The sequence below is a fragment of the Bos mutus genome, chromosome 18, assembly GCF_027580195.1.
Source record: "Bos mutus isolate GX-2022 chromosome 18, NWIPB_WYAK_1.1, whole genome shotgun sequence".
NCBI classification, from domain to species: domain Eukaryota; kingdom Metazoa; phylum Chordata; class Mammalia; order Artiodactyla; family Bovidae; genus Bos; species Bos mutus.
In genome coordinates this window covers 27,397,210-27,423,390 of record NC_091634.1, presented here as the reverse complement: position 1 = coordinate 27,423,390, position 26,181 = coordinate 27,397,210, and the positions used below count along the sequence as shown (strand labels likewise).

Sequence of the window (26,181 nt, the reverse complement as noted above, 5' to 3'; positions counted from 1 at the left end):
AAGTGCTTATGGAAACAAACCCCACTGTGTACAAAAGGTTTAATTTTGATAAAGGGTTACGAGGCTGGGATGGCCCTTCCACAGCCACCAGCAGCTGGGAAGAGGGCTCTGGGGACACTGCCCCCTCTCCACTGCTCCTGTCTTCGAACTCCACTCTATGATGGGGCCCAATCCTGCCCTTTGCAACCATGCTGCGACCTTCAGTAAGACCCAGTCACTGTCCCCATAAAAGGGCTCAGGAATCCATCTTCACAAAGACTTTGGGGCGGGAAAAGATCTTGATGGCCTCCTCTACCTGCACCAGCTTCCGGTCCAGCTCAGCACGGTGGCTCTGGGCCCTCAGTGAATCCGCCCCCGCAGGCAGCAGCACCAGCTCACGCAGCAGCTGGCTCTGGCCTACAGGGGCCCCAGGAACAGTAAATGCTGGGCAGGGGTGCACAGTACCTGGTGGGTTCCCCAGCCAGCTCCCCTTGCCCGCATACTCACTCTGGAGCAGACTGCTCAGTGTCTCCAGCCGCTGGTTCTCAGGCATGCGAGTGTGGCCAGGGGGCATGGCGGGGTCCGGTTGGCTGTGCTGACGGGCCTCAGCCTCCCGCCGCCACAGGTCCCTGCGCTCCAACAAGCTGCAATGCACAGACCCAGGGTTGATGACCCCAGGCAGATGTGGGCTTCCACCCTCCATAAGTGCCCCTTCCCAGGAGTGGGGAGACCAGTAGGACCTACTACTGGGGCACGTGACCCTTCTGTGTGGCGTTGTAGTGCTCTTGGGCTTGCCGTTGCTGCTCCAGCACCTGTGCCAGGACTTGCAGTGAGCGAGAATGCCGCCGGGGGGCCCTCTTGGCAGTGCGAGCATTGTGGGTAATGAAGTCCACACCCGGGCCTGGGGCCTGCGGGACACGCCAGCATGATGAAACAGCACTGTGTGGTGCCCCCAAATCCCTGCCCCACCTCCCAGCCCCCACATATCCTCTCACCTTAGCACTGGGACCTGGTAGGGTTAGCTGGGGACTGGGGACACGGGGTGGTGGGAGCCCGGGGCCGCAACGGGAATGGGCCCGCAGAAAGTGGGCTGGCTCAGTTCCAGAGGCAGGGCCGGGCTCCTGGAGGCCAAGGCAGAGCAGGGAGGGGGGTCAGTCAGGCTGAGGTTAGGGTCTCAAGCCATAAGACCATGCCTCTGTCCCTCCTGCCTTTCGGGATCTTTCTCTATCACCAGTCCTCTGGACCTGGCCTCCTTCCCCTTGGATAAGTACTTCCGTCACATCAGCATTTAAACCTGTGTGTTTTTCACATCTCTCAGAAAACAAATATCCCTCCCTCTACCTCAGTCCTGGCTTCAGTCATCGTTCTCTTTTTCTCTCCTTCCTAGCCAAGCTTTCTGGCTCTGTCCCCACCAAGGCCACCAAGAGCTGGTCTCCAAGCCCCCAAATCCAGGGTCACTTCCCTGGTCTCGCTGTCCTCAGCCTCATCCTCAATAACTCCTGGGTCTCACTTCTGAGATCCAGACCTGATTCTCCATCTGCCTCTTGGACACATTCCCACTCCCTGGAAGCCCCACAAAAGCTTCAGCTTCAACACACCCACATATGACCTTGTCTTTTTTTCTCAGTCCTGCTTCTCCTTCTCAGACCCCTGGATAAAGAAGTGGCACCACTAGCTACGCCAGACAGAATCTTACCACCATACATACCCCTCCCCTTCCCATTGTCCTTAGAAATAAAGGTTTAAAAAAACAGATTTATGTGGCCCTTTATGATGTGGGTCCAGCTGACTTCTTAGCCTAACCTCACACTCTTCTTCCCTCATAGTGAACTGAACACAGCATCCCCACTGCCCACACTCCCTAAGTCCCTGGTGTTAGGACCAGGGACCCTGGAACCACGAGGTTCCATCTCTATAAAATGTTCTCCTCTATTCTCCCCTTGCCTAATTCCGACTTGCCCCTCAGAATCGCCCAGCCATCATCACTTCAGAGAAAGGCCCCAGTCCCACTCTGCAGTAGAACCAGCTCTTCATCCCCTGTGACCTCAGCCCACTGTGGGTTTCCTAACTCAGGTTAGAGCATAATGTCCTGTTGGCCAACAAGATGGGCAACACTTGGGGCTCCCTGAGGCAGGTACCTGCAGCTGAGCCTTGACACGTGACTCCACTTTGTCATACTTGGGTGAGCGCCACAGGGCCTTCAGGGGCCTGGACTGGCCCTGCTCCCGGCTGTGCTCCTGCTCACGGAATCGCCTCTGGATCTCCCTGATCCGCCTCATGTTCTCCTTCTCATGGTCTTTAGGGTCCTTCCCTGGAGAAAAGATGTTGCCCTACATACAGCCCATACAATCCAACTTACCCCAGTGGACACACAAGCCCACACCCTGCCTCCCTGACATACTCTAAAGTCCACCACATAACCTTGTTCCCTTCCTCACACCACAATTATCTTCTGTTTCTGATGATTTTATACATATTTGATTATGAAGTATACTATTAATCACCTTGCATAGCCTATTCACCTCTTCACTTGTTTTACTGTCTCCCACCTTGATTCAATGATGCTCTTCTGGACCTTGTTCTCCTAGCGTCTATAGGGCGCGGAGCACAGTAGACACTCAACAAACAACCATGCATAAATCCATGAAGCTGAGCTACAGGGTTTTCCGGGGTATACCTCATTTAGTCCTCTCCTGCGAAGAAGTGCATTTCCCGCTCCTTCTACAGTTGGGGAAACAGACACTCTGAGAGGTAAAGCCTGAGCCCAGAGCAGGGAAGGGGAAGCAGCCGTCTTTTGATCTGTTTTGACTTCAGAGCCACCTCGCTGTCCGTTCTGACCAGAACTTACTCTTGGGAGAGGCCCCTGGGCCTAGGGAGATACCCCCGAGCTGCAGCAGCACACCACCCACGCCGCGACGGCCACGCTCCAGGATTTCTAGGCCTCCGGGACGGATGCGGGGGGCGCGGGGAGGGGTGGCGTCTAGGTCCCGGTCCGTGTCCGGCGTCAGCAGGTCCAGCTTCAGCGCATTTCCCTCAAGGCGCCCTTGGGCTGAGAGGCCAGACGGGGCGGAGTGCGGAGTCAGTGGTGGAGCTGGGCCCGACCCTTGCCAGGCCGCTTTCACCCTCTTAACTCACCCGAAGACGGCCTCCGGTAGTAGTCAGGACAGAGCGTAGGGTCTGGGGGGATGGGCCCCGAGATGCGGGACGGACCCTCACACATACCGCCGTCGTCGTCCTGCAAACGGTGCACCTGAGGCCTGCCGGGCTACGCGACTCTGGCGCCAAACCCCGCTTCTCACCCCAGTGCCTCCTCCCAGGGTCCGGGTCCTAACCTCAGCCGTGCCCTGTCTGCGTTCCCGGCCCCCACCCCGCGCTCGCCACCTCTGCTCTCAGCCCACCTCTCCGTACGGTTGGCAGGCTCCTCACTCGGGCAAGGGGCTCACCAGAGCGGTTTTGCCGCCCACTGCAGCCACCCTACGGGTTTCCTGTTGCCAGGCAACAATGGTTTCCGTCCGTGAGGTCAGGGGCCAATGGCCTTGGCGCAAAGCCTTCTGGGGCTTGTAGTTCCAGCTGAGGGTGGGGGTCAGAACGACTGTCAGTTGCCCTTCTCAACCCGGTTCTCTCCTGGGTCCGCTCAGGGTCTACTAGTCTGGCCCCTCAGGATCCGCCCTCCACCCCCGATGCCCCTCAAGCAACCGTCGAGGAAGTGCTGATTCGCCGCAGCTATGGACTCAGCAGGGGCTGAGAAGCGGCCAGGGGCCCAAGAAGGGATAGCCGTGGGGCAGTCACAGCTTACAGAGGTGGCTGGTGGCCATGCTCAGAATTCTGAGGTGACCATCGGGCTGTCTAACCTTCAAACACTTGGTCATAGTTCTTTAATAGACCAAACTGCAACTCCCCCCTAACTGCAACTACCCCCTAACTGCCAGGCCAGGTTCCACAGGCTGAGAGGGGCATGGGCTGGTGCCCTTCATCTGTATTTAGTGTCTAATGGCTGGTCCCTGTATCCTTTGCCTGGCCATGGTGACCAGTTACCTATGTGTCACCTCTAGTGTCCAGTGATGAGAGACCAGTGCCTGGTGCCAGCCCATGAGTCCTGCCAAACCCAGGGTGAAGATAAATGTCCAATAAGATCTACCTCAGAGCAAAAGATCCAGGAGAGACTCAAGCTGGAGGAAGACAGGCACAAGCCAGAGGTGGAGGCACTGGAGGAGAGAGGTCCCAGGCCTATGGCCTCCACTGTGAGGCCCAGTCATGGTCCGAAGAGGAAGCCGGTCAAGTGAGGGGGCTTTCAGAGGGGAAAGGCTAGGGGCTGGGGAGGTGGTGTGTGGGTGGCTCATACCCCAGTTGGATTTCTAAATGGGGCCTTACAGCAGTGTCCATCCTTATCCCCTGCCACCACCATCATTCCTCACCTCTGCTGACCCTCCAGAGGGTCATGATATAGGGAACATGCAGAGCGGAAGTCTCAAGGCCTGGTAGGGGACTGAGTTCCCATGATCTCTGGGTCCCTGTCCAGTCCGGGGCCTCAGTGACCAGGAAAAGGACAAGGATCACGGCCTGGGGAGGTAGTCAGGCAGGATTGTTCCCTAGGACAGGGCACAGGAGCCAAGGCTGCAGGCTGACTCCTCAGGTCTCCTTGTTCCCCAGCCTCGCAGGCCCAAGCCACCAAGCCCATCCTAGGGCAGAGAGTGAGCTGCCACAGGGGCTGTCGCTGCAGAGGGAGGAGCCGGAGAATAATCAGAGTGAGCCCTCACCAACTGCCAAACAGCACAAAAAAGCCAAGAAGCGCAAGAGTCTGGGAACCCCAGTGCTCCCAGTGGTGGCCAGCACAGTGTCGGCACCCTCAGTGACCTTGGGGCCTGAGCGTGAGTGGCATTTCCTGAGCCTTCCCTTTTGTCCCCAGTCAGCTGGACCCCTGACATGGCCCAGCTTGGCACTCCAGCCGCTATCCTGCCCCGGGTTCTTGTAGGAAAGGCCCAGCGCCTGCGGCCCCTGTACCAGTACATCAACTATTGCAACCCTGAACTGAACCAGGCAGGGGAAGGGGACAGGGAGGCTGAGGCTGAGGTGGAGCCTGAGTCGGAGCTGACCGTGGTCCCCGAGGAGGCGGGTGTGGAGAAACTGCAGGCTTTGCTGCCAGTGGCAGGTGAGCTGGGCTCCGACCTCACTCTGCCCTGCCCCAGTATGTCTGTGCCCCCCACCCACACTCTGGTTCCCCTGGGGGAGGAAGCCAGTGAGGAGCCTGAGGGTCTGCCCAGCTTGGGAGTCAGCGGTTGCCTCAAGGCTGAGATGGACAAGTCAACTCAGGTGGACATCAACAAGATGCTAAGTGTCTGCAATGCCCCGCTTGTCCCCCCACTCTCTCCTCAGTACAAGTGACTGTCCTGACCCCCACCCCATGACTCCCCTCCCTCCCAAGCCTGAGCCAGAGCAGCAGTCTAAGGCCTGAGGCCCTCAGATGGAGGAGGGGACTCAGCCCCTGCCCCTCCTTGGGATCCCGAGTTTGATAAAAATAAATTCTTCCTTTTCTCAGACTGTGATTCCCCAAATAAGATGCCTGAAGAGGGAGCAGCTGAGAAGAAGGGTGAAGGATTCCCCAGTATAGTCACCGGATCACCTGGGAATTTGCAAAAATATAGATTCCTGGGCACCTCAGTCCTAGGCTTCCCTGGTGGCTCACCTGGTAAAGAATCTGCCTGCAATGCAGGAGACCCTGGTTCAATCCTTGGGTCGGGAAGATCCCCTGGTGTAGGGATAAGCTATCCACTCCAGTATTCTTGGGTTTCCCTGGTGGCTCAGTTGGTAAAGAATCTACCTGCAATGCAGGAGACCTGGGTTTGATCCGTAGAGGACAGCATGGCAACCCATTCCAGTATTCTTGCCTGGAGAACCCCAGCCTGGCAGGCTGCAGTCCATGGGGTTGCAAAGAGTTGGACCCGACTGAGTGACTAACCACAGCACAGCACCCCAGACCTAACTGAATCAGAATCTGTAAGGGTGGGGCCTAGTCTGAGCATTTAAAGTTTCCTCAGATGAACCTGAAAGTCAGACAAGGTTAACACCTGGGATGGAGAAGGGTGGTAAGGAGGAGCCTGGGGAAGAGAAAGGAAAGGGGCTGTCAGGTCATAGGAAGCGGGCGTGTGGCCTTGCTCCCTGTCTCCCAGGGAATAGGCCACAGGTGGTGGGGTGACTGCCACTTTGCCTGGAGGAGTGAAGAGGCAGATTTCCACCAGATTCCTGAAGGAGAGGGCGGGGTGGCCTTCCAGGCAGAAAGTTTGCCAGGGATGAAGCCTCATTAGTGTGGAAGACATCAACCCCCTGGAGGAGGGTCTGCTGAAGCAGATGCATGGCCATCAGACCAGGCTGGGTGAGTCTGGGAGGGATAAGGAGGGATGCAGGCAACAAGGGATCCTGGTTTGCTATTGTGGAGAGATTGCCTGGGCAGTAGCATGAAGGGCAGAATAAGGAAGGGAAAGCCTAGGGATAGAGAGGTGAGAAGAGTGCTGCCACTGTCTGCGTGAATGTGAGTCCTAGATTTGGTTGGTGGTTGGAAAACAAGAGGTATTCTGGAAGTTCTCTTCTGCTTGCTGTAACAGAGGAAAAGTGAGCTGCATTTTCACTGGCTTGGAAAAACGTTACTTTGACTCGGGGACATTCTGAGATTTGAGTAATAGACCCTGCTAGGTGATGCTAGCCTCCTCCAGGAGGCGGCGCTGTAGGACAAGTCTGGAACCAGTTGGGGACTCCCGTCACTTCTGGGAACCAGAACCCTACTGGCTTCCTTGGTCACAGGCATCTAGGCCACTTCAAGGTACATCTCCCCGGGACCAAGCCAAGAGATATATGATGGTAGAGCTGTCTGAGGGATGGCCATGGACCTAGGCTCTTGGGGAGTACCAACAGAGGACCTGGGACCTCATAAAAGTAACTCTGCCCTAAGCCCATGTTCAGTCTGCACCAGGACTTCTCAGAACACAGCACTGTAAACAAGAGGTTTTGCTGCAGAGTCCTATAAAACTTAAGTGCCACTGTGGGTCAACAGCATGGCCCTTTCTTAATAAGGGCATCTCAGTCAGATGCAATGGATGAATGTGCTTTCTTGGTCAATTCTCAAACTTAGAGGGGGATAGCAACATCCTATTAACACAGAGGATGACCTGGAGCTGAGCTGGGAGGAAGGGGGCAGCTTCTCCTTCACTTCTCCCAGCATCCTGCCTGGTGGGGTTCTCTCTACAGTCCTAGTTCAGGCCAGGCTGAGATGCCTGTTGTAGAGAGGTGGTAACCTGGATGGGTCCCAAGCAGGGAGGGACAGTGCCTGGCACTAGAGTCTGAAGAGCCATAGGGGAAGGAGTAGTTCAGAGTCGGGCTCTGTGGTCAGAGGACCCTGACCAGTTCATGTAGCTCCGTCCCTCTCTGCTCTGGATAATGGGAATATTAATAGTAGTACTTCGTTGACTGGTTTGGATATTAAATGAAATAATACATGTGAAGTGTCTCTCCGGGGGGCCCAGCACACAGTAAGTACACCCCAACACTAGTAACTGTTATTTTATCTCACAAGGTCTGAAACCAGGACAATATGGGAAAACAGGCCTGGTGACTCCTCTAAGGGCAGGAGGAAGAGGGAGCATCCTCTCTGAGCCTTTCTCTTTCTGGTGAGGAGTCCAGGGCAGGGCAGAGGGAGGGAAGATTAGAGAAGGGGAAAGAGTTTGGTCCAGGTTTAATCCTGGCAGAGGAAACAAAGGAGGAGAGGTATTCTTTCCAGCCTGAGTGACACGGTGAGGAGGCTCTTCCTGTGGCGAGAACAGGATCCTAAATACAGAGCTGGACACTGGCTGGCAAGGCCAGGCAGTGCTTGGCTGGCCTAGCCAGAGGGCAGTGCCTTCATTAAGTTCATGCCATCCAGCCTCCCTGGCCCCCACCCCACCTCTCCTCTTCCAGGGCTCCCCTGGAGACAACCCCTTGGTTTCAAGAACAGAACCCCTTCTGACCTCCAGCCCAGGGAGACCTCAGACTCTCCCACTGTCTTTTAAGTATCAGGCCAGATCGGCCCCCTGCAGTCATGAGTCCTGTGTAAAGACTTGAGCACTGAGGAAAGACTTCTTGCAGGGATTCAGCCGCAGGGAATAAGCCAGGAGGCGAGGGCAGGCAGTGGTAGGAAGCTGGGTGGCCCGCTAGACAGTGACGGATCCAGTGGGGTTGGAGCTGCCATGGAGCCATGAGGAAAGAGAAAAATACAAACCATCTACAGCAACAACAAGCCTTTCATTATTAAACCCAACCTACCAAACAGACAACCACCACATACCATAGTGTCAGACCTTCTGATTTATTACATTTCTCATATGTCCCAGAGCTCTCCCCCTTGGCTCCTCTCTGCCAAAGTAGGGGCCTTCTCCCAGGGTCAACTTCAGCCCCTGAAAGCTCACCTGCTACAGAAACCCCCTCCCAGCCAGGGAAGGGGTAGTGCCTGGAGGCTGGAAGGGCCTGGTCATGTGGGGGGAGAGCAGGTGTGGATCCCCAAGGGATGAGCTGCCGCCCTCACCGTTCCTGAGGTGCCCCAGCCCAGGAAGGGCATGGCAACAAGGCCCCGCATCACTTCTCAGGCCTGAGGCATCACCCAGGCTGGCTCCTTACTGTGCCTTCTCATCCGGCTACATCCACAAACAGGCTGCGAAACCCCCCAGTCAAGCTTCTGCCGGCCCTGCTCACAGACCCGGGGCACTTCTGCCTTGCACGGTGTACTGGCCTCTCAGCCCTGGCAACAGAATGCCACTCCCTCACCAGCCCGCAGAGTGGGCACTGGGGTGGGGGGGTCCCTGGGGCCACCTTCGAATTCACTAGAATTCAACTCTGCCCAAGCGGACCTATCAAATGAAAGATACCGTCTGTGCTACCGCGAAGCCCTCCCATCACAGCTCCTGGTCCTGCCCAGTCCTCTGCGCTGCGGCAGGGAGCCCACGCACAGGCTCACAGGTTGTTCCGCTGGAGCGCCTCGCACAGGTTCTGGTTGGCGTCGGGCTCCTCTGCCAGCACCTCTACCGCCTCCCACTCCCCGGATCGGCTCGACCGTTTGATGGCATCCACCACACTCTGCATGTAGAGCCCGTCCTCGAATGAGGCAGCCATGGAGACCGGGGTGTGGTCCCACGTGCGGCGGTCCCCCTGCCCCTGGAAGGACTGGCGCAGGGCCTGCACCATGTAGACCATGCCCTTCAGGTAGAGCAGCGGGACGTCCTGGGCGCCCTGCTCGGGCAGCCCCGCACCCACAGCCAGTGAGTCCCTCAGCAGCAGCTCCTCCTGCGGGGCAGAGTTTTTCTGCCCATAGAGGTCCGCACCCCGGGCAACCAGGCGTCCCGCAGAGCCCACCACCATGACTTCGTGCACAAAGGCGCCTGGCATGTTGAAGTTGAGAGTTACTGTGCTGCACACACCCCCGCCCATGAGCATCTGGAAGAAACAGAAGTCATCACTGGTGACGTGCCGGATGCCACGGATGGCCGCATTCTGCCTCACAAAGGTCTTGAGCAGCCCGTGGACCTTCTCGGCTCTCTGGCCGGTCAGGTGGGTCAGCAGGTCCACAATGTAGGTGCCCATGGTGTGCAGGCCCCCGCCGCCCATGAGCTCATCACAGATCCAGCCATAGTTCGGGCTGAGCAGGCTGCCCGAGTAGACGCGGGCATCACAGATCATCACTGCGCCCACGTAGTGCTCAGCTATCAGCTGCTTCATGCGCACAAAGGCCGGCAGGAAGCGCAACACGTTCCCCACAAGGCTCATCAGCTGAGGGTAGTAGCGTGAGGCTGTCACCATCCGGAAAGCATCCACTGAGGTTGCCGCCTTCTCACAAACCACATTCTTCCCAATACCTGAGAAGAAAACAACAGGAAATCTCAAAGATCCAGGGGGTTCACACTGGGAAAAGAAAACCCATTTCTGGAAGGCAGATGACTCAGGAAAGTCGGCTCTGAGGCTAGGTGGTGGCCTAGGACAAGAGGAAGGTGATTGGCCTGGAAGAAAATGGTACCCAGGGGCTGTGCCTGGAAAAAGAGTTATGGGTTAGAGAAAGAGAAGTTCTTAAAGGGAAATGAGTAGAGGCAGAAGGTGCAAACCAGGAGTGGGAGGTACAGAGAGGTGGTACCATGGTTAATATTATGTGTCAACCTGGTTAGGTTATGGTGCCCATCAAATACTAGCCTAAACATTGCTGAGAAGATCCCTTTAGATCTAATTAACATTTAAAGCAGTAGACTTTGAATAGAGCAGATTGCCCTCCATAATGTGGGTGGGCCTCAACTCATCAGATGAAGGCCTTGGGGGGATTAAAAAAAAAAAGACTGAAGTTCCCCATAGAGGAAGAAATTCTGCTTCCATATTGCCTTCAGAGTCAAGTCTGCAGCATCAACTCTTGCTAGAATTCACATTTGCTCTGTGGATCTTGGATCTACCAGCTCCTACAACCAGATGAGCCAATTCTTTAAATCTCTACTCTCTCTCTCAATATACATCCTGTTGGTTCTGTTTCTCTGGAAAACTGCCTAATACAAGTGGGCTGGAGAGGTGGATATGCTTATCTTATGGTTCATGCATTTATTAGATCATCAGGTTGGGGTAAGAAAATAAAATCTATATTCTAGGGGATGGGCTTGGCACTCTCAGTTGTAATTGCAGAAAGGACTCTAAGAGTCCCTGCAGACTGTTCTCAAAAAACACTGGTTCAACATATTAGTGTAGTCAAAAGGCCAGAAGATGCTTGGCTATAGTAGGAGGGGAAAGGGAGAGAAAACATCCTTTCTGTCTCAAGCCTGTTCTGAGTGCACCGCAGCTGGAAGGCACCCAGGGAGCAAAACAAAGCTAGACAAAGCCCTGGAGAGAGCAAGAGGACTTGAGCAGCTCCCACATGAGGAAAAGGAAAGGATGAACACTCTTCCACATCACAACATGAGAAGCTCATAGGGTACGAACGGCCACAAGACACCAATTCCTGGAGCATTCCTGTCAACTTGGTGTGGTTCAAGTAGAAGAAAGTCTTACGCTCGTATCTTCAATAGAAGATTTTAAAAGCCCAAGAAGTGGTATGGACTAGACACACACATAATTTTGGGGTACAGCAAGCTGGGAAGGGTGAAGATATCCAGTTATTCCATTACTCATTCCACAGACACTGTCCTTGGGGTGTGACTCAAACCCTACCTCCTCAATTCCTCCAAGAAGTCATGGGCTTCTTGAGGGAACAAGCTCAAGGGTCTGGTACAAATGGCAGGATAAGGGAAGGGGTTATCCTTAAGGATGCAGATGTTCCAGGGAGATGTTCCCCTAAGCGGGAAAGGACATCCAGGCAGGGAACTGCATGTGCAAAGGCACCGAGGCAGGAAAGGCCCAGGAGCTGGGATTCCTAAAGCCCTGAGTGCATACCAGGAAACCAGCTGGAGGGATTACACGGGGTCTATAAGCAATGGAGGAAATGGGATAGAGAGCTGGTAGCATCTCTCACAAAGACACTGAAGGTCAAGAGTAGGAGTGGGGATGGAATCTTGTCCTTGAGTTTCTCCATCTCAGACAATGGCGATGCCACTCTAGTTTTTCAAGACAAAATCACTGAAATCACTCTCACATCCCACTTTCAATCATCAATAAATCCTGTTCGCTTGGCTTTCAAACTACTTCCAGGATCTCACCAGTTCTCACTACCAGCACTGCCACCTGCCTCATCCAAGTCACCACTCTTTTTCACCTGGATTATTGCCATGGCAACGTAACTGGTTTCCCTCAGTTTTTTCTTAACACAGAAGCCAGGGAAACTGTTGAAATTTGAGATGGATCAGATCATATCTCTGTGCTGCATCAAACCCTCTGCTGGCTTCTCACCTCATTCAGAATGAGCCAGAGTTCTTACAGTTGCCTACCCACAAGGTCATACATACATGCTTTGTACGCCCCTCTAAAGTTTTCTTTTTGATCCCTTTGCTTCCCGTGGTCCCTCTCCTGTTCATTCTGCTTGAGCCACTGAATATGAGAAGAGGGCTGCTTCTTACACGAAGACCTGGTGGCTGGGGAGAGGCGCTGATTGCTAAACAGAGACGATGGACAGGCAGGGCCAGGCCTAGCCACTGTGCTCAGGACACAGTCTTGGGCTGGAATCTCTCTTGCTGCTTACTCTCCTGGAACAATGTTCACATTCAGGCTTCTCCTCCAGTGCCATCCAGGCTCCACTCTCCCACTGCATAGGCACTTACCGGTTGGCAGAGCAGTCTCCAAGCCTGGACACTTGTATCTTGGGGCAGCCAGATCAAGATTATGCTTTCTCCAGGTATGTGTATCTCCAGTAACTCTGGGGTCATTCCCTTGGTCCCCTGAAAAGTTTTCTCAGTGTTTTCAGAGAGGGAATGGCTGGGACACAGATAATTTCTGGTGGCCCACTACAGGGTGTAGCTTCTGATGAATCTGGATTCCATTCACACAGGCTCGGGGGGAACTCAGCTGGTCACCTTGCAGTAGAAACAATAGGGACCCAGGACAGCTGACTGTCCAGAAAGGGCAGTCCACGCTTTGGACCCAGACACTGGGGTTCAAAGTCTGGTTCTCTCACTTGATTGCTGCATGACCTGGGACATTTCTGAACCTCTCTGGGTTCTGGTTTACCACGCTGTAGAAGGAGAGTCACATTTACCGTGCAGGGTAGGAGAGAAGAGTAAGTCAAATGAGGCGGTATATGTAAATGGCCAGCCCAGCTCTGTCATTGGTACAGTTTATAACCATCACCATGGGAGACTCAGCAGATGTCATAACTACAGGAAAAAAGGGCCCACTGTGACCTAGATTTTATGACTCACACAGAAGCTACATTTTCTAGGCCAATAATACTGATGTTCAATATTTTGAAATTTTAATTTTTAAAAAGGTATTTAAACATCAACATGAACACAGACAAGTTTCTTATTCAATGTACTGTGTACCAGGCCTCTCAGAGAGCTAAGTCCAGCCCAGCCCTTCAGAAGCTCACATCCTGACAAAGCCCACAGTGGATAATCTCGTGCCTTTGGCCAGTCCTTCCAAGCTCCCCTCACTTCCTGCCCTCTCTCCGCCACCCTGACCCTTGAGAACCCCACATGGCCTTCGCCATCTACCCAGACAGAATTCTCGGGTGTGAACTCCCAGTGCTGTGGCAAGGAGGAGCACATGTAGATCAGGCGCCTGTGACGTAATTCAATCTCCTCACTTTACAAAGCTCTTGAAATCTCTCGTTCTTCTCCAAATAATAACAAAAGCTTTACAACAGGTACTGGCAGGACCACCAGGAGAACGGCTAGCCAAGTGCCACACGCCCAAGGCAGGGAGCCGTGTGCACAGAGCAGGGGGCCTGGGCAAGGGGACAGGCCCTTGTACTGGGGTCTGGAGCTGGAGAGGGGCCCTGCGGAGAGAGTCGCCCCTGACTGCTATCACTGTCTGCTCCTGGAGGGCCTCCAATCCTTCCCCATACTTGAGGGGTTTTAGGATTAGGGACAGGAGAATCACAATACTGGGGGAGAACCTGGTCACCTGGCTGCTGAACACGCGGCTGACGAGGGAAGTCATGAGAAATTAGGTTCTCAGATCTCCCATGTGAGAGCTGCCTCTCTGGCCAACCCAGAGGCTTCTTGCTTTGACTGTGCACAGCGGGAGGTGGGGGGTGGACGCTGGGGAGGAAAGGGGGCGGACTGGGAGGAAAAGGACTCACACGGCTGCTGAGAGTCTGGTGGTGATAAAACCAGAATCTAAAGGCATCTCTGGTTTCATGCCACGAGCAATCAGGGAAGGAGAAGAGGCCTTCCTGAGGCTGAACGACAGGGGTTTCTGAACTTGGGACCCAGCAGTACAACCAGTGTGGGGGCTAAAGGCCATCTGGAGTGAAACAGGCCTCTGCCGGCCACAGGGTGTGTAGCTTGAGGAAGGTATTGAGGGTGCCTCCAGAGACATATTTACCCAAGTTTATCGAGCTTTCCTGTTAGAAAGTTGAAAGAGAGGTTAGAGAAGCTGAAAGTCACTTTCTGTCTCCACGGAATGGGGAAGCATGGATGCTGAGTGCCATTAGCTCAGATGAAATCTGGAGGTTGAACAAGCCTCTCCCGGCTCACACTCCCCCGACAACCCTGGAGTGAAGGACCCCCGAGAAGCTGTCCCAGACCACTTTTTGTTTCTCAGTAATGCATGACAGCTCTGGGACACCACCACTGCCCCTCTCTCTAGAGGTGTGGGACTAGACATGTGATTTCAAACAGCAGGGGGGAGGAGCAGCCCCAGAAAAAGCACCACTTTCATGTTTTACAAAATCCATGGATTCTGCCTTTAAAAACAAACAAAACAAAAAAGGTTCTGCTACTTAGAAAAATATGTGAGAGTTGTACTATAAAGAAAGCTGAGCACAGAAGAATTGATACTTTTGAACTGTGGTGTTGGAGTAGACTCTTGAGAGTCCCTTGGACTGCAAGGAGATCCAACCAGTCCATCCTAAAGGAGATCAGTCCTGGGTGTTCACTGGAAGGACTGATGTTGAAGCTGAAACTCCAATACTTTGGCCACCTGATGCGAAGAGCTGACTGATTGGAAAAGACCTTGATGCTGGGAAAGGTTGAGGGCAGGAGGAGAAGGGGACAACAGAGGATGAGATGGTTGGATGGCATTACCAACTCAATGGACATGGGTTTGGGTGGACTCTGGGAGTTGGTGATGGACAGGGAGGCCTGGCATGCTGCGGTTCATGGGGTCGCAAAGAGTCGGACACGACTGAGTGACTGAACTGAACTGAACTTAAAAAAAAAGTTTGAAAGCCACCAGACAGAATCACTGCTGTCCACAGCCCACTCTCTCTTGGGTCACAGGCCCCTGTCAGCTCCCTGGGTCACACCAGCAGGCTGGGCTTGTACAGCCAGAAGTTGTGACACTATCATTCAACCGGAGTGCTGGGCCTGGTGCCAAGCTCTGGAATACATCAGGCATGATGGCTACCTTCAGACAACCTACACTTCAGTGGCAGAGAGTGCCATGAATCAAATTATCATGTGAATACATGCAGAACTGCCTTGTGATCAAGGCAATGAAGATGATATAAATGTTAACATAAGAGTCCACAGCAGGGACATGATCTGGACCGGGGGCCAGAAAAGGTACCCCAAGGGCCTGGTGTTCTTGGGAGTAAATTATCTGGGTCAGGCTGCTTGAGGAATGTCCTTGTTATCTCAACAGCCCATGGGGAAAGGACTGGCACACTCAGTGTTTTTCTAATGAAGCCACAAGTGCTAAGAAGTAGGCACAGAAAATTACCTTCTAGCAATGGACTTAGGAAAACATTCAACTGTAGCAAAAATGCTGGGGCACTTTGTACATTAAAATTGTTTGGAACCATTTCTAAATTGAGAAAGGAAACATATACAGTCCCTCCTTCTCCTCTAAGGAATTCATGGGAAAGCCATAAGGGTGAAATCTGAGGTGGAAGAAAGTGAAAAGTCAAAGAAAGGTGGAAAGTAAGATGCCACAGGGGCTTCCCAGGTGGCACTAGTAGTAAAGAACCCGCTTGCCAATGCAGGAGACATAAGAGACACAGGTTCGATCCCTGGGTCGGAGAAGACCCCTTGGAGGAGGGCATGGCAACCCACTCCAGTATGCTTGCTTGGAGAATTCCATGGACAGAGGAGGCTGGTGGGCTACCGTCCACTGGGGGGCAAAGAGTTGGATATGACTGAAGCCACTTAGCAAGCATGCGTGCAAGAAGCTATAGAAAAGAAATGTGGAGTGAAAAGTACATCTTTAGAGGGTAAGTCCAAGGATTAGTTTTAGAAAAAAACTTATAAACTTGTTAGAAAAAAAACTAATAAGAATGAGGGAAGAAACACTCTTATGGCCTCAGAAATGACATAAGAACACAGTGATCTCAGAAGCTGAGGAAAATGCGATTTTGCCTACAGCACTAAGTCTTAGTGAGATGCTGTGACCTTACACGTTTCTGGGCCTGGGCTTCTGTAACTGGAAATGAAGATGTTGGATGAGACCAGTGGCTCGCAATCCTTAGTGTGGATCAGAATCACCCAGAATGCTTGTTCAAAAATTGGTAGGCCTCACCCGCTGAGATTTAGAAGGTCTGGGAAGGGGCCCAGAATTTGGATTCATAACAATTTCCCAGGTGATGCTGCTGCTGCTGGCCCGGCATCTCTGAGAAAGGCTGGACTAGATACTCTCTTCATTGTCCCTGCAGGTCCAACATTTCTGACTTTATGCCTGTGAATTTCAAAAGAAGAAAAAGCGGTACTCTGGCATCAAAAGTTTTAGAAGAAGAAAAGTCTGTCATAGATTTGCTTTATAGCTACAAATGGGGACAGGTGCTGCATGCCTCACTTAACTGCTTCTCATCTCTCTGACTTAACCTTTCCCCATGCTGGGCAATGCAAGAAGAATCCTTCACTCAATAGAGACTCGAGACAATTACGATTTAACTTCTCATGGGTTCAAAATCTAGAAGAGCTTATCTAAAATTAGAGTACTTCAACAGCTATCCTGTTAAGTAAACATGTCTTTTCCCCCCCTGGTTCTAAAATGATTGAGGATCTAAAGCTTATATCCTTTAAATTAATTAATTAACAGGCCATGCGGGGACCTTAGTTCCCCAGACCAGGGAGCGAACTCAAGCCCCCTGCAGCAGAAGCATGGAGTCCTAACCACTGGACTGTCAGCGAAGTCCCTAAAGCTTATATCCTTAATGAAACATAAAAGACACAGCACCTGTAACAGAAAGAGTAAAAAAGAAAAAAGACATGGAGGTGGGAAAAACAGAAAAATATCCTTTCATGCATATATAGAGGGACTCATACATGGGAACACACAGGTGGAACAGCGGTGGGGGTGTTCTGGAACGCTGACTCTGAGCCCTTTTAAATACACTGCATTTTTGTAACTATCAATGTGTCTATTCTGTTCTTCACCTAAACGATGTACAAGAACCAGATACTGCCAGAGCTTTACATTACAGGAAGAAAGAACAGGTCCTGCTTTTGAGGAATTAACTTAAACACAGTCCCCCAACCCACAGAAAAGTTTTTCACGTTTGAGATGACTTAGAATGCTAAGTTTCATTTCTGAGCTACATTCAACTCATGAACATCTGAACATTTACCTAGTGAACATCCAGAGGAGACTCCTACTATTTATTTTTGATGTGAATTTAACTTAAACAAATCTGTTCTTCCACTTGGGACAATAGGAAATCCAGGCTTCCCCCTGTAACGCGATGCCAGTGTCTTTCTTGGTCAGCATACGGAGGCAGTCATATCATGCTGGAAAGACTGAATGATGCTTTCATTTCACAGGGGCCTCCAGAGGTTGAGAGGGACAGAAACAGGACCAGAAGTGGGGTCTGATGTCAAGGTCAGTTTGGTGTTCTGCCTACAGCAGTTTATGCATTCATATCCAGTCATTTGGGAAAACTAGAGCAGTTCTCATGGCCTCTTCTGTATGAGCGAAAGTTAAGTCAGAATTCTCACAAAGAAAGCAAGCAAGCACACAGGGAGTTAACCTCATGGTTGCAATAGGCTCAGTGACTCGTTTGGGGCCTAAGTGGGCAGTGCCTGATGGCACATCCAGTCGACATGGCTCTCTTAGCCCAACCACCTTGGCCCTGGGATCATGTACCTGCAAGAACAGACCAAGGACCCGCATTCATACCCTCCTCCCTGCTGACAACAGAGGTATGGAGACAGGGCTGATGGTTTTACTTCACTGAGGGCTGGGATACAAGACCCCAGAAGCTGTCCTTCCTGCTTGTATTAAACGGACCAAGTCCAGTGTTTTCCTGTATGAGGAAAACACCCGGCAGGCTTGTGCCCAAAGAACTCTGGGTCTCTTCTTTCTCCTTACACAGCTAGGAAATGGCCTCTGTGGGAACCCTAAAGTTCAAGAAGCTGACTGAGAGCCTCTAGAACTCCGCCTCCACACACACCCTCAGCAACCTGCACTCATGCCACAAGGAACGGTGAGAAGTCAAGAGACCATGGTAGCTTGATTCCCTTGAACCAGCCCTCTGTTAAAGTGCTGACTTAAGTCTACTTCTAAACTCAATCTGGGAGCATGATCTGCTCTAAAAATCTAGGGCCAGTGAATAGCTCCAATGTCACAACACCCCCAGCGAAAGCCCTCTGGAAAAGACAAACCATCTATAATTTTTGGTCAAAACTTATATGCCCCAAATCAACAACCAGACAGACGCTTGTTGAGGTGACAGACACTCTCTTCAGACTACAGGAAAGAGAAGCAGTCTTGGATCCTGCACCATGGCGGTGGCCAGGAGGAGTGGCGGTCAGCCTCAGGGTCAGAGATGGGCACCTGGCTCCTGTCACCTTATGTACAACAATTACTCTGTCAATTAATTATACGCTACCCAAATTGTTACTTAAGTCTTTTCTCATTTACCTGGCCAGTAAATGTTACTGTTACTTCTAGTCTCTTTGATCGGACTGTGAAATCTGAAAGCAGAGACAGCTCTATTTCAACACTGTTCTGAATGTCAAGAATGATACCGTGTCAGTGTCTAGCACACAGGAGTTTTTTTTTTTTTTTTTAAAGAATTGCTGGATGAATATTGACTGGTTTGTTTCCCTATTAAATTAGATTCTGATTCATGTGAGACAAAGGAGAATTTTTCCTACTGTCGACAGGAAAGAGCAGCCCAACAGGAACTGCAGGAGAACAGTTCACCAAACCACACCCAGCTGGGGCAGGAGGTGGCTAGGCCCACTGCTTCCAGAGGGAGCAGGGATGCGAGCAGGCCAACCTGTGGGTCCTGCGGGGGAGATACATCGCATTGGGACAACCTTCCTGACTCTGGCATACACAATTGCAAAGCATGACAGGAAGGGTGTGTGCTCAGTCTAGTCAAGGACTGACAAAATATGGGAAATGGCAGCCTTGATACACACCCCTTTCTCCTTTCTGTGGTGCTGTATGCCACGGAAATGAAGAACAAACGCATCAATCACAGCCAATTCCCCCGGGCCCAGGTCTTTAGATTCTGATTTCACAGAGGCGAACTTTACAATGCCTGAATGTATCATCTCTAGCCCCTGTGACAGGCCAGCTCTGAAGGCATCTGCTTAATTTTTGCTTGGGGATTTACTTATGGGAGGTGGGGAAGGCTGTGTCTTTCCCAGACATTGGGGCATTTCCTCCCGCAGCCATAAGGCCTCCCAAAGTGTCCTCCCTCAGCACTGCTTCAGGGACGAGAGTTGTCCCAGACCCAAGCCCAAGAGGGCCTACCCAGGCCCAGAGGAGAGCAGGGATGTTCAAGGACCCCCGAGAGGGAGACACCATCTGCCCGTACCTAGGGCCTTCACAGATATCTGCCGGGTGAGTGGAGGGGGCATGTTGATGCACACCAGATCCACGTCTTGATGCAGCAAGACGTCGTCAGTCCGGCTGGTGTAGAAGGCAATGTTCATCTCCTCAGCGAGCTGCTTGGCCTCCTCCTCGGTCTTCCCCCACAGGGCCTGCACCGTGAATCCCTCTGCCCGCAGCAGTGGGACCAGAACACGGGCGGAGCTGCCGGTCCCAAACACACCCACGCCGGGAAGCATCTTCATGCCGCCTTCTCCGTTCACCAACTCATCTCCTCACCAGAGTCTCCAGCATGAGCACGACTATCTCGCAGTCTCGGTCACACATGGCTCCTGGAACAGTAAGCAGGACACTGGCGATTAGGGGAGGGCGTGCTCAGCAGAGGCAATTTCCTGGGGTGATTTGGAAGCAACAAGTTCTCTGCCACACAGGACAAAAGACACACTGCTCCAGAGGGGAACGCTGCAGAAGCTTCTCCCGTGGAGACTCAGGATATTAACAGTATCTATCTACTAGGAGGAGGAGAGATGAAATATGAGAACAGCTGTGTTCAAATTCCTGTCCTGCTATACTTAATTTTCTGTGTGACTCTGCTCAAACCATTAACCTTCGGGGCCTTAACTGTACAAGTTCATGGTTCTCTGATACTATATTACAGAAAGGAAAAGAAGAGTGTTTTATATTACAGTTAAAAGACAAAAGAGAACTACCTAGGTGCTATGAAAGTGGAAGTGTTAGTCTCCCAGTCATGTCTGACTCTTTGCGACCCCATGGACTACAGCCTGCCAGGTTCCTCTGTTCATAGAATTTTCCATGCAAGAATACTGTAGTGTGTTGCCATGCCCTTCTCCAGGGGATCTTTCCAACCCAGGTCTCCCTCATTGCAGGCAGACTGTTTACCATTTGAGCTACCCAGGAAGCCCAGGTACTATACACATTATGATTTAACAGTTTATGGTAGCAAGCATAGGAAAATGTTCACTAGAAACCAAAATACCAACAAAAAGCTACCAAACGGGCAGCAGCAGCAGTGATAACAAAGATATTTACAAGGATATTTTTATATAAAAATGTCCATGCCAATGTTGACTATGATAGTGAAAAATTGGAAAATGAGATACATGTTCAATAACAGTAGTGGATTAGATCAACAACACTATGGAGCCACTGAAAATCATGAGTAGAAGGCCCTCAGTGACCTGAAAGACATCACCATGTATTCCTTGAAAAGGGGAAAACAATATGTGAAGCATGACATCAATATTCTCTAAAACAAACCACAAAAAGCACAAAAAAAGTATATATGTATGAGAATATACAAGGATATCTACATCAATAACCATACTCCACAGAGAGGATGTAACTGAAGGACCTAATTTAATAATGATTATAACTTGATAGAACTGTGAATGATTTTTGTTTTCTGAACTTTGCCATATTTTCAACAATGAATGTGTCTTACTTTTTGTAGCATTTTCCTTGTGATCATAAGGGTTGTAAAATGAAATAAAGAATAAAGTACTGCATTATGTGGATGCAATGCAGTACTTGGGTGCGATCTCAAAAATGACAGAATGATCTCTGTTAAGTTTCCAAGGCAAATCATTCAATATCACAGTAATCCAAGTAATCATGAATAGAAGGCCATGGACATCAACAGATGGTCAATACTGAAATCAGACTGATTATATTCTTTGCAGCAGAAGATGGAGAAGCTCTACACAGTCAGCAAAAACAAGACTGGGAGCTGACTGTGGCTCAGATCATGAACTTCTTATTGACAAATTCAGACTTAAATTGAAGAAAGTAGAGAAACCCACTAGACCATTCGGGTATGACCTAAATCAAATCCCTTATGATTATACAGTGGAAGTGACAAATAGAGTCAAGGGATTAGACCTGATAGAGTACCTAAAGAACTATGGACGGAGGTTAGTGACACTGTACAGGAGGCAGTGATCAAGATCATTCCCAAGAAAAAGAAATGCAAAAAGGCAAAATGGTTGTCTGAAGAGGCCTTACAAATAGCTGAGAAAAGAAGAGAAGCTAAAGGCAAAGGAGAAAAGGAAAGATATACCCATCTGAATCCAGAGTTCCAAAGAATAGCAAGGAGAGAGAAGAAAGGCTTCCTCAGTGATCTATGTAAAGAAATAGAGGGAAATTATAGAATGGGAAAGACTAGAGAGCTCTTCATGACAATTAGAGATACCAAGGGAACATTTCATGCAAAGATGGGCTCAATAAAGGACAGAAATGGTATGGACCTAACAGAAGCAGAAGATATTAAGAGGAGGTGGCAAGAATACACAGAAGAACTACACAAAAGAGATCTTAATGACCCAGATAATCACAATGGTATGATCACTCACCTAGAGCCAGACATCCAGGAATGCAAAGTTAAGTGGGCCTTAGGAAGCATCACTACAAAGCTAGTGGAGGTGATGGAATTACAGTTGAGCTATTTCAAATCCTAAAAGATGATGCTGTAAAGTGCTGCACTCAATATGCCAGCAAATTTGGACAAGTTGGTAGTGGCCACAGGACTGGAAAAGGTCAGTTTTAATTCCAATCCTAAAGAAAGGCAATGCCAAAGAATGTTCAAACTACTGCACAATTGCACTCATCTCACACACTAGCAAAGTAATGCTCAAAATTCTTTAAACCAGGCTTCAACAATACGTGAATCGTGAACTTCCAGATGTTCAAGCTGGATTTAGAAAAGGCAGAGGAACCAGAGATCAAACTGACAACATCTGCTGGATCATCAAAAAAGCAAGAGAGTTCCAGAAAAACATCTACTTCTGCTTTATTGACTACGCCAAAGCCTTTGACTGTGTGGACCACAACAAACTGTGGAAAATTCTTCAAGAGATGGGAATACCAGATCACCTTACCTGCCTCCTGAGAAATCTGTATGCAGGTCAAGAAGCAACATTTAGAACTGGAGATGGAACATCGGACTAGTTCCAGATTGGGAAAGCAGTATGTCAAGGCTGTATGTGGTCACCTTGCTCATTTAACTTATATGCAGAGTACATCTTGCAAAATCCCAGGCTGGAATCCAAGCACAAGCTGAAATCAAGATTGGCGGGAGAAATATCAATAACCTCAGATATACAGATGACACCACCCTTATGGCAGAAAGTGAAGAAGAACCAAAGAGCCTCTTGATGAAAGTGAAAGATGAGACTGAAAAAGCTGGCTTAAAACTCAACATTCAAAAAACGAAGATCATAGCATCCGGTCCCATCACTTCATGGGATATAGATGGGGAAACAACGGAAACAGTGACAGACTTTCTTTTCTTGGGCTCCAAAATCACTGCAGATGGTGACTGCAGCCATGAAATTAAAAGATGCTTGCTCCAAAAAAAAATAATAAAAAATAAAAGATGCTTGCTCCTTGGAAGAAAAGCTATGACCAACCTAGACAGCATATTAAAAAGCAGAGACGTTAGGTGACAACAAAGGTCTATCTAGTCAAGGCTATGGTTTTTCCAGTATTAATGTATGGATGTGAAAGTTGGACTATAAAGAAAGCTGAGCATCGAAGAATTGATATTTCTGAACTGTGGTGTTGGAGAAGATTCTTGAAAGTCCCTTGGGCTGCAAGGAGATCAAACCAGTCAATCCCGAAGGAAATCAGTCTGAATATTCACTGGAAGGACTGATGCTGAAGCTGAATACTTTGGCCACCTGATGCGAAGAACTGACTCATTGGATCAGATCCTGATGCTGGGAAAATTTTGGAGGCAGGAGGAGAAGGGGATGACAGAGGATGAGATGGTTGGATGGCATCACCGTCTCAGTGGACATGAGTTTGAGCAAGCTCTGGGAGTTGATGATGGACAGGGAAGCTTGGTGTGCTACTGTCCATGGGGTCGCAAAGAGCTGGACACAACTGAGCGACTGAACTAAAGTCTGCTTGGAAATTACAGTGAGATTTTGATGTGTGTAGGGAATAGGTTTCCCTCTGAGGCAATCCCTCAAGTAAACCAGTGGTCCCACTCTAGCTGTGTGTGGGGTCACTGATGACCCCAGACGTACTGAATCAGACTGTGGGGATGAGGCTATGTCACATCACTTTCTTTTTTCTTTTGGTTCTTATTTTATTGTGATAAAATACTCATAAAATTTACTATGTTAGCCATTTTTAAGTGTACAGTTCAGTGGAATTAAGTACCTTCATACTGTTGTATAACCATCACCATCACCCACTTCCAAAACTCTTTCACCTTGCAAAATCGAAACTCTGTCTTAACAGAGAGTGATTTCTCATTTCAACAGTGACTTCTTATTTCAACAGTTAATTAACAGTGACTTCTCATTTCAACCTTTCCCTGCAGCCCCTGGCAACCACCATGTTTCTATCAATCAGACTATTGTGAGTAGGTACTTCATAAAGTGGAATCACAAAGCATTGGTCCTTTTGTGACTGGCTTACTTCACTGAGCATGTTCTCAAGGTTCATCCATGGTGAGCTTATGTCAGAATTTCTTCCTTTTTTGGAGGTTGAAAATACTCCATTGTATGCATATACCATATTTTGCTTATCTATTCACCTGTCCATGGACACCTGGGTAGCTACTGTGAATAACGCTGCTGTGAACATGGGTATGCAGGTATCTCTTCCAGACTCAGCTTTCGATTCTTTTGGGTATATACTCAGAGGTGGAATTGCTGGATCATATGGTAAATCTGTTTTGGAACTGGCATACTGTTTCCCACAGGTCCTGCACCATTTAATTTACTTTTTAGTATTATTTTTAAATTTTGCTTATTTATTTAGGCTGTGTTGCATGGCTTGCGGGATCTCCGTTTCTCAACCAGGGATTGAACTGGGGCCTGCGGCAATACAAGCACCAAGTCTTAACCACTGGACCACCAGGGAACTCCCAAACTCCTGTATCATTTTAAATAGTAATTTTATAAACACCTAACAGTCCCTTAGTCTACCTAGTATCTTTTTTTAAAAAATAAATCTGACTACTTTTTGATCTTTGATGCTGCAAATCACAATTTTTGAAAAGTTGTATCCAAATGCTGACTATCCAAGTGCTGTTCTACTTTTATCCACATAACATTGCTTCACTTGCTCCTCCTCCCAGATCAGAGTCATGGCATTCCTTTTGTAAATCCATAGTAATCAACTACTTCACTCCCCAACTGTGAGCACTAGGGATACATACAGCTCTTCCTTCCCCATCCATGATGCCCTCCCACTTCCTGCTCATTTCTGGGTGCAGCTTTCAGGCTCCCTTGCCCCTTCAGTAAGGTTCTTGAGATCCGGTCAGAGGCGCCCTCTTCTCTTCTTGCTCTACATGTTTGTTTGTTTTTTTTAATTTTATTTTATTTTTAAACTTTACAATATTGTATTAGTTTTGCCAAATACATCTTTTTTTACTACTCATGTCCCAGGCTTTAATTAGCATACCAGTGACTTTCAAATCTGAAGCACAACCCCAGCTTTCTCTCCAGAGCTGCACATACCCATGTATTCTAAGCTCCACAAAACCCACGTGACTAAACCTGAACAGAAGCGGTAAAGACAGTGAGAACACACAGAGAATGCATCTATGGGTCCAAATCCTGGCCTCCCCAGTTCTGAGCCGAATGAACGTTTTTCTTAGAAAAGCAGGTCTAATGCTGTTTAGCTCAAGGGGTCTTTTGAAGATGAAATGAGATCTGGTTAAAAGTGCCTAACAAAGTGTCTGGTGTATAGTCTGCATTTAATTATCATAAACCTTCCCTCAAACATTTTCTTCCTCTATTTTCTATTTCATGGCATGTCACCATCGTCAATTCGGTTCTTCAACCCATCTGCAACCTCTTTATTCCCTCACCTGTACAGGTAACTCATCATCAAGCCTTGATGATCCTCCCTCTTCATTATCTCTTAAATCCACCCCCACCTCTTCCTGACAGCCCTGTGACCACTGCCCTAGTCTAGTCCCCAACACCACTCACCTGGATGATGCAACAACCTTCTACTTGATCTCTCCTGCTTCCATCCTTTCCTTCCTTCATCCATTCCTCATTTTGCAAAGGCATTTTTCTAAAATGCAAATGGAATCACATCACTCCCTTCCTGTTTGAACATTTCAGTGACTTCCCAATGGACTCAGTATGAAGTCCAGATGCTTCAGTATGACTTACAAGGCCCTGCAAGATTCAGAAATCTCAAGACAGGTCTAGTTTTGTGTAGGGTCACTTTCAAGGGTTATCTCCAAATAAGATGAGTTTCAAAACACATACCTAGAAAACCTAATATGAAGCACGATCTGTGAAATTACTAGCTATAAACCAGGGAAAAGTTGTGGAGATAGTTACTCAAAATGAAAACAATCACTTCAGGTTAACAGATGATGAGTGTAATTTTTCTTTCTGGGAAAATTAAACAGTGGGGAACAGCTGTTTATTGAGCGGCTTTTAGATCTTATTGACATGGTAAGTTTGTACATGAATGTTCACAGGAGAATTAATCATAACAGCCAAAAAGTAGAAACAACCCAAATGTCCATCAACTGCTGAATGGGTAAACAAAATTTGATAAAGTAGTACTATTCAGCCACAACAATTAATGAAGTACTGATACAAGCTACAACACAGATGAACCTTGAAAACATTATGCTGAGTCAAAGAAGCTAGTCACAGAAGACCATTATTATATGACTCCATTTATATACAATGTTCAGAATCGGCAAATCCATGGAGACAAAGTAAATTAGGGGAAGGAAGGAATTGGGAGGTACAGAGGCCTAACTATTCTTTGACATGTGGTTATCTACTTGTTCCAGCCCCAATTGTTGAAGAAAGTATTTTTTTCTGCCAGAATGACCTTGGT

At 49.4% G+C, this 26,181-nt stretch overlaps 3 protein-coding genes across 19 annotated transcripts in view; 1 reads left to right on the top strand and 2 right to left on the bottom strand.

Annotated features, from left to right (window-relative positions):
- Nucleotides 1-22: 22 nt before the first annotated feature.
- ENKD1 (enkurin domain containing 1) lies at nt 23-4,190 on the bottom strand. Of its 3 annotated transcripts, none has more exons than XM_070388197.1 (8): nt 3,423-4,186; nt 3,115-3,214; nt 2,828-3,028; nt 2,118-2,290; nt 975-1,100; nt 724-887; nt 487-623; nt 23-396 (listed from the first exon to the last, which is right to left on the bottom strand). In XM_070388197.1, the coding sequence occupies exons 2-8, from the start codon at nt 3,197-3,199 to the stop codon at nt 236-238; spliced, it is 1,047 nt and encodes a 348-aa protein (XP_070244298.1). In that variant the 5' UTR covers nt 3,200-3,214; nt 3,423-4,186; the 3' UTR covers nt 23-235. The 3 variants fall into 3 exon arrangements, with proteins under 3 accessions (XP_070244298.1, XP_070244297.1, XP_070244299.1); XM_070388196.1 differs by having other exon boundaries at nt 3,378-4,185; XM_070388198.1 differs by lacking the exon at nt 975-1,100 and having other exon boundaries at nt 3,115-4,190.
- C18H16orf86 (chromosome 18 C16orf86 homolog) lies at nt 3,705-5,361 on the top strand. Its single transcript, XM_005896538.2, has 4 exons — nt 3,705-3,809; nt 4,032-4,253; nt 4,613-4,847; nt 4,952-5,361. Exons 1-4 carry the CDS (start codon nt 3,705-3,707, stop codon nt 5,359-5,361), a joined length of 972 nt encoding a protein of 323 aa, XP_005896600.1.
- Nucleotides 5,362-8,292: 2,931 nt separating this feature from the next.
- The window catches only part of GFOD2 (Gfo/Idh/MocA-like oxidoreductase domain containing 2), a 39,669-nt gene continuing 21,780 nt past the window's right edge, over nt 8,293-26,181 (bottom strand). For 7 of the 15 annotated variants that reach the window (XM_070388186.1, XM_005896536.3, XM_070388183.1 and 4 more), the window contains 2 exons: nt 19,325-19,670; nt 8,293-9,851 (listed from right to left, as the gene is read on the bottom strand). In XM_070388186.1, coding sequence (XP_070244287.1) covers nt 8,953-9,851; nt 19,325-19,583 — 1,158 coding nt within the window. In that variant the 5' untranslated portion in view covers nt 19,584-19,670 and the 3' untranslated portion in view covers nt 8,293-8,952. Of the gene's footprint in view, nt 9,852-15,955; nt 16,210-19,324; nt 19,671-22,232; nt 22,411-25,304; nt 25,393-26,181 lie in introns of those variants that run through there. The other 8 variants (XM_070388178.1, XM_070388179.1, XM_070388176.1 and 5 more) reach the window with 5 other exon arrangements.

What these genes read in the sequence shown, in the direction of transcription:
- C18H16orf86 (XM_005896538.2), top strand. Translation starts at nt 3,705, where the DNA reads ATGGACTCAGCAGGGGCTGAGAAGCGGCCAGGGGCCCAAGAAGGGATA. An exon ending in ATGGTCCGAAGAGGAAGCCG is followed by an intron (nt 4,254 to 4,612) that starts GTCAAGTGAGGG and finishes CTGACTCCTCAG; the next exon opens with GTCTCCTTGTTCCCCAGCCT. An exon ending in AGTGACCTTGGGGCCTGAGC is followed by an intron (nt 4,848 to 4,951) that starts GTGAGTGGCATT and finishes GGGTTCTTGTAG; the next exon opens with GAAAGGCCCAGCGCCTGCGG.
- ENKD1 (XM_070388197.1), bottom strand. Translation starts at nt 3,199, where the DNA reads ATGTGTGAGGGTCCGTCCCGCATCTCGGGGCCCATCCCCCCAGACCCT. An exon ending in TACCAGGTCCCAGTGCTAAG is followed by an intron (nt 888 to 974) that starts GTGAGAGGATAT and finishes CGTGTCCCGCAG; the next exon opens with GCCCCAGGCCCGGGTGTGGA. An exon ending in AAGGGTCACGTGCCCCAGTA is followed by an intron (nt 624 to 723) that starts GTAGGTCCTACT and finishes TGTGCATTGCAG; the next exon opens with CTTGTTGGAGCGCAGGGACC.